The sequence below is a fragment of the Neoarius graeffei genome, chromosome 14 (genome assembly GCF_027579695.1).
Source record: "Neoarius graeffei isolate fNeoGra1 chromosome 14, fNeoGra1.pri, whole genome shotgun sequence".
NCBI classification, from domain to species: Eukaryota; Metazoa; Chordata; class Actinopteri; order Siluriformes; family Ariidae; genus Neoarius; species Neoarius graeffei.
In genome coordinates, this window is record NC_083582.1 from 72,328,156 (window position 1) to 72,342,500 (window position 14,345).

The 14,345-nt window shown below is 39.3% G+C and overlaps 1 protein-coding gene across 1 annotated transcript in view; it reads left to right on the top strand.

Moving 5' to 3' along the window:
- ryr2a (ryanodine receptor 2a (cardiac)) overlaps window positions 1-14,345 on the top strand; it is a 589,347-nt gene that overhangs the window by 223,326 nt on the left and 351,676 nt on the right. The window contains exon 10 of the mRNA XM_060940301.1: window positions 72-168. Coding sequence (XP_060796284.1) covers window positions 72-168 — 97 coding nt within the window. The remainder of the gene's footprint in view (window positions 1-71; window positions 169-14,345) is intronic.

Consider the following 14,345-nt stretch of genomic DNA (forward strand, 5'->3'; position numbering starts at 1 on the left):
CTAAAACAAATCTGTTTGCATATACACTTTACCAATCACTCTTCTCTTCTCTTCTCTTCTCTTCGTTGCAGGTTTCCTGATCGGCGGAGACGTCTTGCGCTTGTTGCACGGTCACATGGACGAATGTCTGACTGTTCCATCAGGAGAGCATGGCGAGGAACAGCGCAGGTCAGTGCACTGGGCTTCTTTATGGAGATTCACCCGAGTGAGATTTCAGGGTCGCTAAAGAAAACCTCAATCAAGGTTGGAAATAAACTCTGAGAGTAGGTAGTTCCTGTTATTTAATCTCGGATCTATATACATGCAAATTTGTAAAATGGCTGGACAGATGCACTATACAGTACAACTTGAGAAGACTCAACTTTTCAAGGCAACATGATGCGAGGGATTTTTGAGTTTTCTCAACTTTTGACTGTTATTGAATTTACTCAGGTTTACAAGTGTAGACAACTATTCCAAGAATTTGATTTGCACCCAACTCCGGTAACATGGCCGGAGGACGGATTAGACCCTGCTCAAACACGGAAACTCTGTATGGATGCATGGTTTTCCCCAAAGCGTTTTAGCGTATCGGTCTCGATACGCTTGCTCTGCCTGCCGATACGCTTAGTCGCTTTAGTTAAAATCCGATACGCTTAGATTTATACCGATACGTTAAAATTTCCTACCCACAAGTAACTAGATGCATAGGAGAGCAAATAACAGATCCATTTACATACTGATTGATATTTGTGCTAAACAAGCGCTCTTTTTTTTTTTTTTTCCCCAATGTTTGTGTTGATTCTGTCAAAGTAATATGTCCGCGTGGTATGATGTAAACAAACTAATCTGTTGGCTACGTCAAGATCACGTGTTCAAACCGTCCAATAAAAACATCGAAAGAAAACGTCAGACATCCCAGAAGTTTCCGATTCATCATAAGCGATCTCATTGGCTGCCGATGTTGTCCCCCACCAGACGGACAAAGCCGACTGATTTTAATAAGCTAGGAGAAGACTCGCTGGACAAATTAATCCACATCAGCATGGATGACAGCGAGATGGACTATGAGAGAGTTGGCCAACATTGGGCCGAGCAAAAGCCGAGGAGAATTAATCTGCTTTAAAGGAGTAGAAAACTTAATTCATTAGTTTGGGTTTGCAGAAAGATTATGTACTTTATAAACACTCTCACCAAGTGAAGTTGTCCAAATGTGTCAAATATAGCATCATTTCAAATAATAATCATAAGCATTTTTGGCAGTGTGATGTCACTGGGATCCATTTAACAAAAGAAGGTTCCGGATTATTCTTTTGTTAAAGTCTCACAGTGACGTCACACTGCCAAATACGCTTATTGTTATTATTCGCAATTATGCTACATTTGACACTTATTAACGCAATCTCTTCATGAAATGTGTTTAAAAGCACATAATCTTTCTGCAAACTTAAACTGTAGAAATTAAGTTTTCTTTTCCTTTAAATATATGTTTTAATCTTAATCTAGTCCATTTAATAAAGTGCCAAAATTTAAACTTTATAATATGCAGCTGCCTTACTTTTCTTTTCAGTGCATCTTAGTTCTACATATATTACGGTAATTGCATCAGAAACATTCTAAATCATTACAGTTATAGTGATACAGCAACTTATTTTAAGGTGGCAGGTCTTAGGTTCAGATCCCTTTGTGATCAACATGAGGTCATGATGATCGATTCTCTTCATTGGATTGCGTAAGATGGAGCAAACCACTGTTCATATTTTCATGCACATTTTTGTTACAACACGACTTGATCATAGGTAATTAAGTGCAAGGGATCCCCGTAGATTTTCAATCTATCATATACCTCAGTAATCTGTAACCAAACAGTTTAACTTGCATGTTGAACTTTCAAATGTGTCTACATTAATACTATTTAGATCAGAAATCATTGAAACACTGGTAAAATCTATCCTATAATCATGGATCTAAAACCTCTCGGAGACCCTGAAAATGCACCTGAGAGCATCTATTTTCAAAAAATCTTCCAGGGGAGCATGCTCCCGGACCCCCCTAGTTTCAGTTTGCGCCTTTGGCGCTTGCTTTCACACCATTGGCACTCAACTGTCTGTGTATTATCATGCCAGAATTTAGGGCTTTAATTTTTTTCTGGGGAAAACACTGGGATGCAACGTTCCAGTCCTCTATAGGGTTTCCATCAAGGACAGCAAGGGTGCCATCATTTCAACTTGAATCCTTTTTTTTACTGTTTTCAACGTACTAATGAAGGCAACAAATGAGAGGAGTTCGCTGGACAAACACGTTTTTGTTCGTTGCAAATGCCAGAGCTTTATTTCTGTGTCAGATCAATTTGAAAACATTGATGAGATCAACAATTCCTAGTTATCGTTTTTGCAGTGTGTATAGTGGACTTATGCAGCGGAATTTGCAAACTGGAACATTTTGGTCTACAACTCGCTGGCCATCGGCATCATAACTCACCAGGAACCCAAAGTACCACAGATTTGAAGGAACTTTCCTGCCCCTGCTTGCTGAACATAGCTCGTGCTGTTTTTGTCAAGTCAATACACTCGTATACGAGTATGCCGTTGTAACCTCCTGAGAACCAACCCATAGACTTGTATCCTCTGTAGTTGACATGTGTTTTACGTGCACACCCTCTTACTCTTTCAAGCTATTCACTTGAATCCTGGTGTCTTGTAAAGAGTACATCGTGGGCTTTCCAATGAGATATCATGTGACTAGGAGGGTTGCTGGGAAATTCCTAGTACGGAAATCACAACAAAAGAGAAATTGAGAGAGACGTTTTTTTCTTGGTTCACAGGAGGATATTATATGGACACGAATGTTTTACTGGAAATACACCACTCTTGGAGTTTTCATACGACCTACGTCTGGGACAACAGCAACCGTGACATAGTTAAATGATATTGGCTGGTATTGAGTGGTATATCAGATATATTCCATTCAGCTGGTATGATAGTGAATCAGTTGAAGACGAGTAGTTGAATGGAATATATCTGATAGACTACGAAAAAAAAAGCCAGCGAATAATAATAATATTATTATTATTATAATACACCCTGTCTTTTCCAGTTTTCGATGTCTGTTGGTATGTTTTTCTCTTGTAAACAGAGGGCAACTCTCAGGGCCTTCTAGGCCTTCAGAGAAGGCCCAAACATATCAGCAATCTCAAAGGCCAATGCTAGCTTAATCACGAGTCGGCACCGTCAGCGCAGCAGTGAAGTCACCTTCCAGCCGGTGTAGCGTTCATCAGTAGTGTTAGCGAATGCTAATAAAGCAGTCAAGCCAGTGCTATCTATCAAGAGCAAGTAGCACAGACTAACGACCGAGAAACTAAGATTTCTGTCTCCAGACTCTTCTTCCACGCTGCACGCTCGCTACAGTGTTTTTCACTCAGACTTAAGTATTCATTTCCCTGTGTAATTTACTGAGTTACTTTTAAAATCAGCATCGACAGCTACACACAACGGAGCGACCTGGCAGCCTGACGCTAATCCCTTACAAAATCCTTTACCCTGTTGCTTTTTTGATGTCTGGCTAAGTTTTGGCTGAGCTCAAGTCCCAGCTCTAATAGTAACGGTTCACCACTGATAGACATATTCTCTCTTCCAGTTTCTCGATGTCCGTTATGTTCTTCTCTTGCTAGTACAGTGGTGCTTGAAAGTTTGTGAACCCTTTAGAATTTTCTATATTTCTGCATAAATATGACCTAAAACATCAGCAGATTTTCACACAAGTCCTAAAAGTAGATAAAGAGAACCCAGTTAAACAAATGAGACAAAAATATTATACTTGGCCATTTATTTATTGAGGAAAATGATCCAATATTACATATCTGTGTGTGGCAAAAGTATGTGAACCTCGAAGATTAGCAGTTCATTTGAAGGTGAAATTAGAGTCAGGTGTTTTCAATCAATGGGATGACAATCAGGTGTGAGTGGGCACCCTGTTTTATTTAAAGAATAGGGATCTATCAAAGTCTGATCTTCACAACACATGTTTGTGGAAGTGTATCATGGCACGAACAAAGGAGATTTCTGAGGACCTCAGAAAAAGCGCTGTTGATGCTCATCAGGCTGGAAAAGGTTACAAAACCATCTCTAAAGAGTTTGGACTCCACCAATCCACAGTCAGACAGATTGTGTACAAATGGAGGAAATTCAAGACCATTGTTACCCTCCCCAGGAGTGGTCGACCAACAAAGATCACTCTAAGAGCAAGGCGTGCAATAGTCAGCAAGGTCACAAAGGACCCCAGGGTAACTTCTAAGCAACTGAAGGCCTCTCTCACATTGGCGAATGTTTATGTTCATGAGTCCACCATCAGGAGAACACTGAAGAACAATGGTGTGCATGGCAGGGTTGCAAGGAGAAAGCCACTGCTCTCCAAAAAGAACATTGCTGCTCATCTGCAGTTTGCTAAAGATCACGTGGACAAATCAGAAGGCTATTGGAAAAATGTTTTGTGGATGGATGAGACCAAAATAGAACTTTTTGCTTTAAATGAGAAGCGTTATCTTTGGAGTAAGGAAAACACTGCATTCCAGCATAAGAACCGTATCCCATCTGTGAAACATGGTGGTGGTAGTATCATGGTTTGTTCCTGTTTTGCTGCATCTGGGCCAGGACGGCTTGCCATCATTGATGGAGCAATGAATTCTAAATTATACCAGCGAATTCTAAAGGAAAATGTCAGGACATCTGTCCATGAACTGAATCTCAAGAGAAGGTGGGTCATGCAGCAAGACAACGACCCGAAGCACACAAGTCGTTCTACCAAAGAATGGTTAAAGAAGAATAAAGTTAATGTTTTGGAATGGCCAAGTCAAAGTCCTGACCTTAATCCAATGGAAATGTTGTGGAAGGACCTGAAGCGATCAGTTCATGTGAGGAAACCCACCAACATCCCAGAGTTGAAGTTGTTCTGTATGGAGGAACGGGCTAAAATTCCTCCAAGCCGGTGTGCAGGACTGATCAACAGTTACCGCAAACGTTTAGTTGCAGTTATTGCTGCACAAGGGGGTCACACCAGATACTGAAAGCAAAGGTTCACATACTTTTGCCACTCACAGATATGTAATATTGTATCATTTTCCTCAATAAATAAATGACCAAGTATAATATTTTAAAAATACGTGTCTTAAGAAACGAACTTAAAAGAATAGTTATAATATTTTTGTCTCCTTTGTTTAACCGGGTTCTCTTTATCTACTTTTAGGACTTGTGTGAAAATCTGATGATGTTTTAGGTCATATTTATGCAGAAATATAGAAAATTCTAAAGGGTTCACAAACTTTCAAGCACCACTGTATTCATGAAGAACATCTAATGAAGTTTTGGTAACCTTTCAGATGTTCAACACGTCTTTCTCTTTTCAAAATTCTTTCAAAATCTTCCATATTTAACCAAGCAAGCCTGGCGGCCATGTTTGTTTACAGATTGTCACAGTCACTCGCTAGTGCGGAAGTTTTCCATCTCCGACGTGTGACGTCCTGTTGTTTTGTCAACCATGCAATATTGTAAACCATATTCAACGCTCATTCTCCATTGGGTAGAGTGATAATACATGTAGGGTAAGCGATATGCTAACGATATTGCATGCTATCAAACCAAATGAATGAAACCCGCTAGAAGGGAACAGAACACGTTTTTATTCCATGGAAAAAGTGTCCGGTATGGATAATAATTCCCGATATTTCACTCCGATGACGTCACTCCCAGTGTTTCCCTGCTGACTAGACGCTAGGGCTGTGCGATGTCCCCTTAATTGGCATCGACGATGTTTACAGTGCAAACATCGTGATGGACGATCATATCGTGGGCGGGGGGGATTTTAATACCACATTACTAAATATATTATTATTATTATTATTATTATTAAAAGTATTAGATACTCATCCGAGGCTTTGGCACGTAAAGAAAAAAAGCGCTAGGTGATGTGGAATATTTGGCCTTGATAACGGATATGTGGTCCAGCTGCAACATGATGCCCTATATGTCAGCTACCGTACATTATGTGGACCGAGAGTGGGCAATGCAGTCCAAATGCCTGCAGACGAGTTTCATGCCAGAGACACATTCAGCGGACAATTTAGAAGACGCATTGCCCGAGACACTTGCCGAATGAAAAATAGAGGAGAAAAAGATCTCCTGCATAACAACGGGGCGAATATTGTCGCAGCCATCAGGCAATTGAAATGGCCGTGGTTAAGTTGTTTTGGGCACAATTTGAACCTGGCCATAACCAACTTGCTTGCGCAACAGAGGGCCAGTACAGACCGAGCGTTTGGAGTTTGCCGAGCAGTCAACACTGCGTTTGCGCACAGCTGGCTTCGGAGAAACGAACCTCCCCGAGCACTCACTGATTACGGCAAGATATTAATCTGCTCTAACAATGAAAGACTAGTATTCAAACTATGAGAAGAAACTACACTTAAGCTATTACTCATTGTTTATTTACACCATATCAATTGAAGATGCGTTTCGGCCTTTAGTGCGCACTTGAACGCGCTAATTTTTCCAATTTATTAGTGTTTGAATTATTGCACCAGCTTTTAAAATCATGATTTAATATTTTTTTTTACTGTCTTTACATTTATCAGAATCACCTTCATTCTTCCATTTGGTTTGACATTATGGCTTAGAGTGGACCATTCTGTGTCTGAAAGTAGGCCTATTTACCAGATTAAAGTTATTTGACTTCTGCCGAAGTCCGCGCTTCACTGCCGTTTGGGGTGCAATATTTCCCGACTGAAGTCGTTAATAGTGGCTATTTGTTTGAACAACATGACAAATTTTACATTAAAAGTATAGTGTAGGCTAAAAAATGAAGTCAAAATTTATTATTAGTAGCATACTGTATTTGTGTAACCACATGTTATGTTCACTAGCACGTCCCTGCACCATAGCCTACGTGAACAAGCGGTAATAGGATATTACTTTATAATGATTCATATAATTATGTATTTATAATTGTGTTATATAATATATTTATATATTAAACAAAACTAACAAAAAACTAACTTTTTAGGTTAAATAGGCCCAGATGATACCGTATATGCATGATTATGACAGGAGGGGGCGTGGTATCACGATGGTGGCTCTCCATCGTGATGGATGACCACCATCGTCGATGGACGATGGCATCGTCTATCGGCACAGCCCTACTAGACGCATGTTTAGAATTAGAATTATTTTAATTAACTTGCGCATATATATATTATTTTTTTTTTATGCCTCCGCCACCTTAAGGTGCAGGAGGCATTATGTTTTCGGGTTGTCCATGTGTCCGTCCGTCCGTCCCGAAACTTTGTGAACACGATATCTCCAAGGCAAATGAAAGGAATTTCACCATTTGTGCGCTTTGGGACAAACATGAACTGATTAGATTTTGAGGTTAAAAGGTCACAGGTCAAGATTACTGTGAGGTCAAATGTCCATCCCCAAATCACAACTTAATAAGGCGTGTAGTCTACCAGGCGGAGGCATCCCCATCGACGTCGAGTTCTATCTAGTTTTTTTTGTAGATGTGTCCATATAATATAAAGAACAGTGCACGGTGGTGCGAACTATGAAGTTTTTCTTCTCGTGTTGAAAAGTATTTCACTTGTTTCCTTCGCTCACTCGTGATGTATATATTCACCACTCAAAGATAAACTTCATATCTTTGCGCAACCGTGTAATATCCTCTGTGTATTCGCTGGAGAAGACGGTCATGTGTGTGCTTTATATCAGTCTTGTGCTACATTTATTTTCAGACAGAAATGTCCCATGACTCTTATCTCACGCACCTTTATGGACTTTCGTCTGGTCCATGGTCAATGATTGCTTTTATTTTAATTGCAGATACTTCAGAAATGGCTGGCCCAGTGAGTAAATTAAGCACAGAAAGTTTAGACGAGACATTTTGGAGTTTAAAATAGGCCATTGTTTCTGTGCAGGATGTTCTGCCATCTCACTGACCTGCATTTCCTTTTACCACTTGATGTGAGACAAAAATACAGGTGCAGGATATTTAAGTACACAGTAGACCGTATATAGTGTAGGAATACGATGCACAGTGAGCAACTGGAGACAATGACTCAATGGAGGGAGAGAGAGAGAGAGAGAGAGAGAGAGTGGCATGCATGGGCGAGAGAGTTTTTAAGGTGTGTGAGAGACAATTCAGGTTGAGTCACAATTCAGGTCAAAACCACCTTGCGAAAGTTTTTACTCTTAAAAAAAAAAAAAAACCTCTAAGTAGAGCACGTATAGCTGTTAGACAGCAGTCATGAGCTCATCTCTGACAGCTCCAGTCTACAGGGGACAGAATGGGTGCTGCACTGATCTCTATTCCCTACGCAGATCTCTCCTCGATTCTCTCGTAATTAAAACCCCGCACATCCTCAGTGGGACACTTCTCTGTGTCTAAACACAATACTGACCCCGACAGCTCTCTTCACTTACCGCGGCAGCTACTTTTAGCCCATTGCAGAGCCACTTTAATTACTGTAGAGGAAGATCAGCAACTTTCTGTACAAGAATCTTCCATGGGGTTTTTACATGATGTGAAAAGCGTACAGTGATACCTTCCATGAAGCCCACGTTCATGAATTATTATAATACTTTGTGAGTTCCTTCTAAGCGTGTGTGCATGATTTCCCATCCAGGGTGTGTTCCCACCTTATTCCCAGAGATTCTGTGCTTACTGAAAGTGAACATGCACTTGGTTCAGATGATGTGAAAACATTATTTGATGAGTTCTACTGTATGCACAAATCTGTGAAATGGATTTTTTAAAAATTCTCCAAACATGCTCATCAAGACATGGCAGCAAGTTGGAAAAACTTCATCTATGCCCTGTGGAGGACTTGTTTATCTTTTGAATGTATAATAATTAGATGCGGCAGTTATATTAATGTAAGCCAGTGAAACAAAATTTTGTTCAAATGTGCCTTTTGAATGTACATGTGAATGACAAAGTTATCTATCTATCTATCTATCTATCTATCTATCTATCTATCTATCTATCTATCTATCTATCTATCTATCTATCTATCTCACCATTTTTCTCATCTTTCTGGGTTCACAGGGAAGCGGTGAAAAGTTAAACTAGGCTCATCTCCGCAGCTGCGGATTTGTTTACACAGCCATGTTGCCTGGTGAGCTTTGTGTTTGCCAGTGACCGGCACACGTGTACGTGAGTGACTGTAAGCCCAATTCAGCAAACATTTACAGATAGACTTGTAGAAGTTACATCTAAAAGAACAATACCAAAGACCTGTAGTGCTTTTGGATGTAATAACAGACGTGGAGATGAGCCTGGTTTAACTTTTCACCGCTTCCCTGTGAACCCAGAAAGATGAGAAAAATGGTGAGATAGATAGATAGATAGATAGATAGATAGATAGATAGATAGATAGATAGATAGATAGATAGATAACTTTGTCATTCACATGTACATTCATAAGGCACATTTGAACAAAATTTTGTTTCACTGGCTTACATTAATATAACTGCCGCATCTAATTATTGCACATAATCCAGTAACCAAAAATGCCAAATTTACAAGTAAATACTAAAAAAAAAACTTGCATAAAATATTCTATAGAATAGAATATACTAACTATACTAGATATACTTAATATATTGCACAATAAAGAATGTATAGCAGCATGTAAGATATTGCACATAGTCCGCATCGTGAGGTCATTGTCCAGATATATATATCGTAGGGGAGCTGCAGTTAAACGGGAAGATTGGATGATAAAAACATTCCTGTGTGTGTGGAGAAGATTTTATATCAGTTTAGTGTGAAAGCTCTGTGTACATACATGTCAACCTATACGGAATGTCCGTATTTTATACAGATTTGATTCAATAAACGTAGTATACGGGCGTACAAATAAAGTTATACGGATTCTTTAAAAAAACTTCAATATTTATTTAGAGCAATAATCAATTCCCACGATGATAAAAGAGCACATAACATTTACAAACGTACTGTACACCACAGAAAGCACAGACAGCCAGGAAAGAGTCTTATGAAATTGCGCGTTATCTTGTGGTAGCGAGACTTGATTCCACTTTTGATCATGCACACACCGCATTGCGAGAATCCCGCCAACCGGGAAGTAACATTTTGTTTGAAAAGTGCATTTCCACCTGAGCGACTTTCAATAGCGACTGAAAAGATTCTGAATGGGCGCTCCGGCAAAGAAATTCAAAACACAATACAGCGGTAGGTTTCTCCCTGAATGGAAGGACCTTTTCAATGGCATAATCCAACCGGCAGCCTCCAAAAACGAAGAGTACGCACACTGCACACTGGCACCATAATGGTGCCAAATCAGAAACATTTGGAATTGGCAAAAAAAGCTGCAGCTGAGTACAATGACCAACATTAATTAGCTCCAAGAGTCATTAGACAGTGTTACTTATGTTTGGCTCTTGAATGTATATAATTCAGACCTGGGCATTTTACGGCCCGCGGGCCGCATCCGGCCCTTTGGTTCATTCTGACCGGCTCGCGTAAGGTTAATTAGAAATTAGAAAATAAACGTATTTTCTAATTTTACCTCATGCATGGACTGAATGTGCATTGCTTTTATTTTGAAGTTGTGTTCAACAAAAACGCAATACGCACGACATGAACATGACATGAAATCCCACGAAACCTAATCCCGCGATAACTACTTCCGTAATTTGTCCAGACCAACCACAAACTTGTACGTCATCCTTCAAACAGTCCAGCCAATCACATAGTGTGACATCACGAGCAGGCGCCGGAGCCCGAGCCAATCTGTAGATCTGATACCTACACCGAATCGAAGTTGTTGCGAGCAGATCACAAGAAGACTTTAGCCCCCAAAATGTCTGCAAAAAGAAGAAAGGTAGATGCCAAATGCAGGGCTTTCAACAAAACATGGACTGCTAAGTATTTATTTACTGAAGTCAGAGATGAAGCCGTGTGTTTAGTTTGCGGAGAGCAGATCGCAGTGTTCAAAGACTACAATTTGAGTCGGCATTACCAAATGAAAAACACCAAATGAGGTGATTAGACTACAAATGTGGGCATCATTATTATAATATGATGTATCTTGCTTGATATTTGGAGTAGAAAGACAATATTGTGATGTCTTTATTGTGTTTTGGGGTGAATGTGACTGAAAAAATGGTACAAACGTTCACATTTTGTTAACCATTGTTTTGGGAAATTTGATTAAATAAATGACATTTTTTGTAAGGCGACCTCGTTTTTTCCATACTCTTACCAGTCTTAGCAGCTTGTAAAAACAATGTTATTTACTGCTTTATATAAAGAAATACAATTAATATTATGCAGAATTTAGTTCAGCCTTTTGGTCCGGCCCTCCACAAAATTTTCTGTTTCTCATGTGGCCCCATGGAAAAAATAATTGCCCACCCCTGATATAATTTGTAGCATTGTATATTATGTGAATAAACCTTTGCGAAATTCGTTGTTAGTTATAAGGATTTTAACGGTTGCTTATACAGATTGAGATCCCTAGAGGTTGACAGCTATGTGTGTAACGTTAAAATGTACATGTAAGATGTGGGCTTTGGACGCAATATATTTTATTAGACCTAACGCTTGGCTCGACTAGCAGCATGTTTATGTACTGATAATGGAGACCATTCTCATAAAATATGCTAGATCTAGGCCCTGGCTTGTTTATTACTATTGGAAGTCCATGTTTGAGCTTTGTCATAATGGCGCATTTTTCTTTATTGGGAATTTCTCATAACATTCCGGCACGAAACCTGCCTCAATTTTCAGGAAGCATCTGCACTTTTGTTTGCCTTTAGCATCTCCGGTGTATTTAGAAGTTCCAAATACGAAATAGCTCAGGATGTCGTAGTGTCCCAAAACCAGTAGCTGGTTTGCCGAACACTTTTCAAGTGGAATAAATACATTTGTGGGTAAATTAATAATAATAAGCCTTTATTTTTTATTTTTGTCACATGTAAACTCAAGCACAGTGAAATTCCTCCTCTGCATTTAATCCATCTGAAGCAGTGAACAAGCGTGTGTGCATACAGAGAGAGAGAGCGCAGTGTGCAGAATAAATAATAAATAACTACATTTGTGGGTAAATTATATGGCTCTGTGGTGCCTGCATGTTTCAGCTTTTGGATGCAACACAATCTGCTGGTATAAAATACATTTTTAATCGTTTCAGAGAGATCGTACTGTATGCAGTCGTCTCGGTTTTCATTATTAACTGTCACGGCTGTTTCTTTGTTTGCCCGGCAATATGGTCGACACTGCGTGAAAAACAAAAACCTGTGACATCAGTGAAAGTCCTCTATACATCCCAAAACCACACCAGAGCAGCAGAAATCAACATCACCCACATTAGGGGTCTTCCGTACTACCAGAAAGGCGAATGAAAATAGCATTTGAAATTGTTTCCCCACCTCGTTCACATCCTCACTTGCCTACAGTATCTTGTGTACATCTGCAAGATTAAATGCAACATTTTTTAAATGGAATATCAGAGCCAAAACATCCCTGTCCATCTGGTTTCTAATTTAAACTTTAAAATGTTTCATCATTTCATATTAAACACACTGATGAGCTCTGTTTCTGTTGAAAACTTTCCACTGTCGTCGTGATCGTTGTCATGAGCTGCGTCTCCAATCAGAAACTCTCACCAAACTCTCAAAATAGAAATTACAGAAGGCAGGTACACAAATCGGACCTTTCAGTAGGTTTGAAGGTGACACGAGAGGTTTTTAATATTCAAAAATAAATATTCAAGCGCTACCTGTAATTGGAAATCCAGTTAGTGTTCGTATTCACAAACGGTTTCGAACGGTCCATGTGATTTGAGACACAGTGCTGGTTTGTTTCACGGAGCTACACGGATAGGGAAATTTATTTATCCATATTTATTGTGGAATTCGTGCATGCAGTCCAGCGTCAGGATAGTAAACAGATTAAAATAGTACGGTGACTCCTATTAATCAAAACGTGGCTTGTCTGAATGTGACTCCTGGTAAGCACACAAAATACAGCTTCAATATTTCTTTTTTTAAAGATTTTTTTTTGGCTTTTTTCACCTTTATTGGATCGGACAGTGTAGAGACAGGAAATGAGCGGGAGGGAGAGACGGGGAGGGATCGGGAAATGACCCCGGGTCGGAATCGAACCCAGGTCCCCGGATTTATGGTATGGCACCTTATCCAATTGAGCCACAATGCCCCCAGCTTCAATATTTCTAATATTAATTTTTAGTATAAATATACAGGTGATTTAATAGAAAATCGCGTACACTGATTGGTCAAGAAATTTGAACTATTTCTCGATAATCACCTCGGGCGACTCGGCAAAATGGCGGCCAATCGTTTAGTCACCGTAAGTGAGGAAGAATTTATAAATTCCGAAAGAAAATTCTGTTCCTAAAAGCACTAAAGATGCTATGAAGTTTGATCTAAAACTATTCAAAGGTCAGGTGGGATTGTGATTTATTTTATCTATTTCAAAACCAAGTATTTTACGTGACTCGGCATAGATAAAGTGACACAAGTCTGCACGCATGACATTTGCATGCTGCTTACGGTATGAAGATTGAAATAAATAATTTTTTCCATACTTTTTTTTTTTAAATCACCTGTGTGATTTTTGTTTTTGATAATTGTTTAATTGTACTAAAACAATTATCCGCCTCAGGCTTAGTGAATATTAGCTACTTATTAACTGAGCACGAGGTCTTTATGGGAAAATATCAGACCTCTGTCTTTTTGTGGCTCGGTCCGTACAAAAAGACCACGGTCTGATATTTTCCCATAAAGACCAAGCAACTGAGGTTAATAAGGAGTTTATTATATGGCTTTTTTATTTCTAAGATTAAAATAGGCGGTCATTATAATGAGGCGTGACGCTGCCTTCAGTCACGTCATAATTGTAACGTAGTTGAGTCATGCATGCAGAATAAATGGCTAGCAGTTTCAAAACTGAATTTCGGTTAGCGGTTACTGAATACGCTTCGTTGCTCATTTCTTGAATAACTCGCTGACTCTTGTTTGTCTTTTGTGTTTCGGCTGTTTTTGATTCCATTTTGATTTCCAATTAATCTTTTTTTTTTTTGTGGTTTTGGGGGTTTTTTGTTTGTGTTTTTTTTTTTTTTTTTTTTGCAACATTTGAAAGCTGGTGCCTTGAAAAGAAAGTCTGTAATCGCCCACGGGCATGATGGGAAAATACTGCCCGCCAAGGAACCAATCAGAGCACACGATTTTACCGGAAGTACAGTAGCTTGTGCTATATAATAACTGACTAATAACCTCGACTTTGTCTCGGTTATTATTCATCAATATTCACTTCACCTTCTGTGAATAATT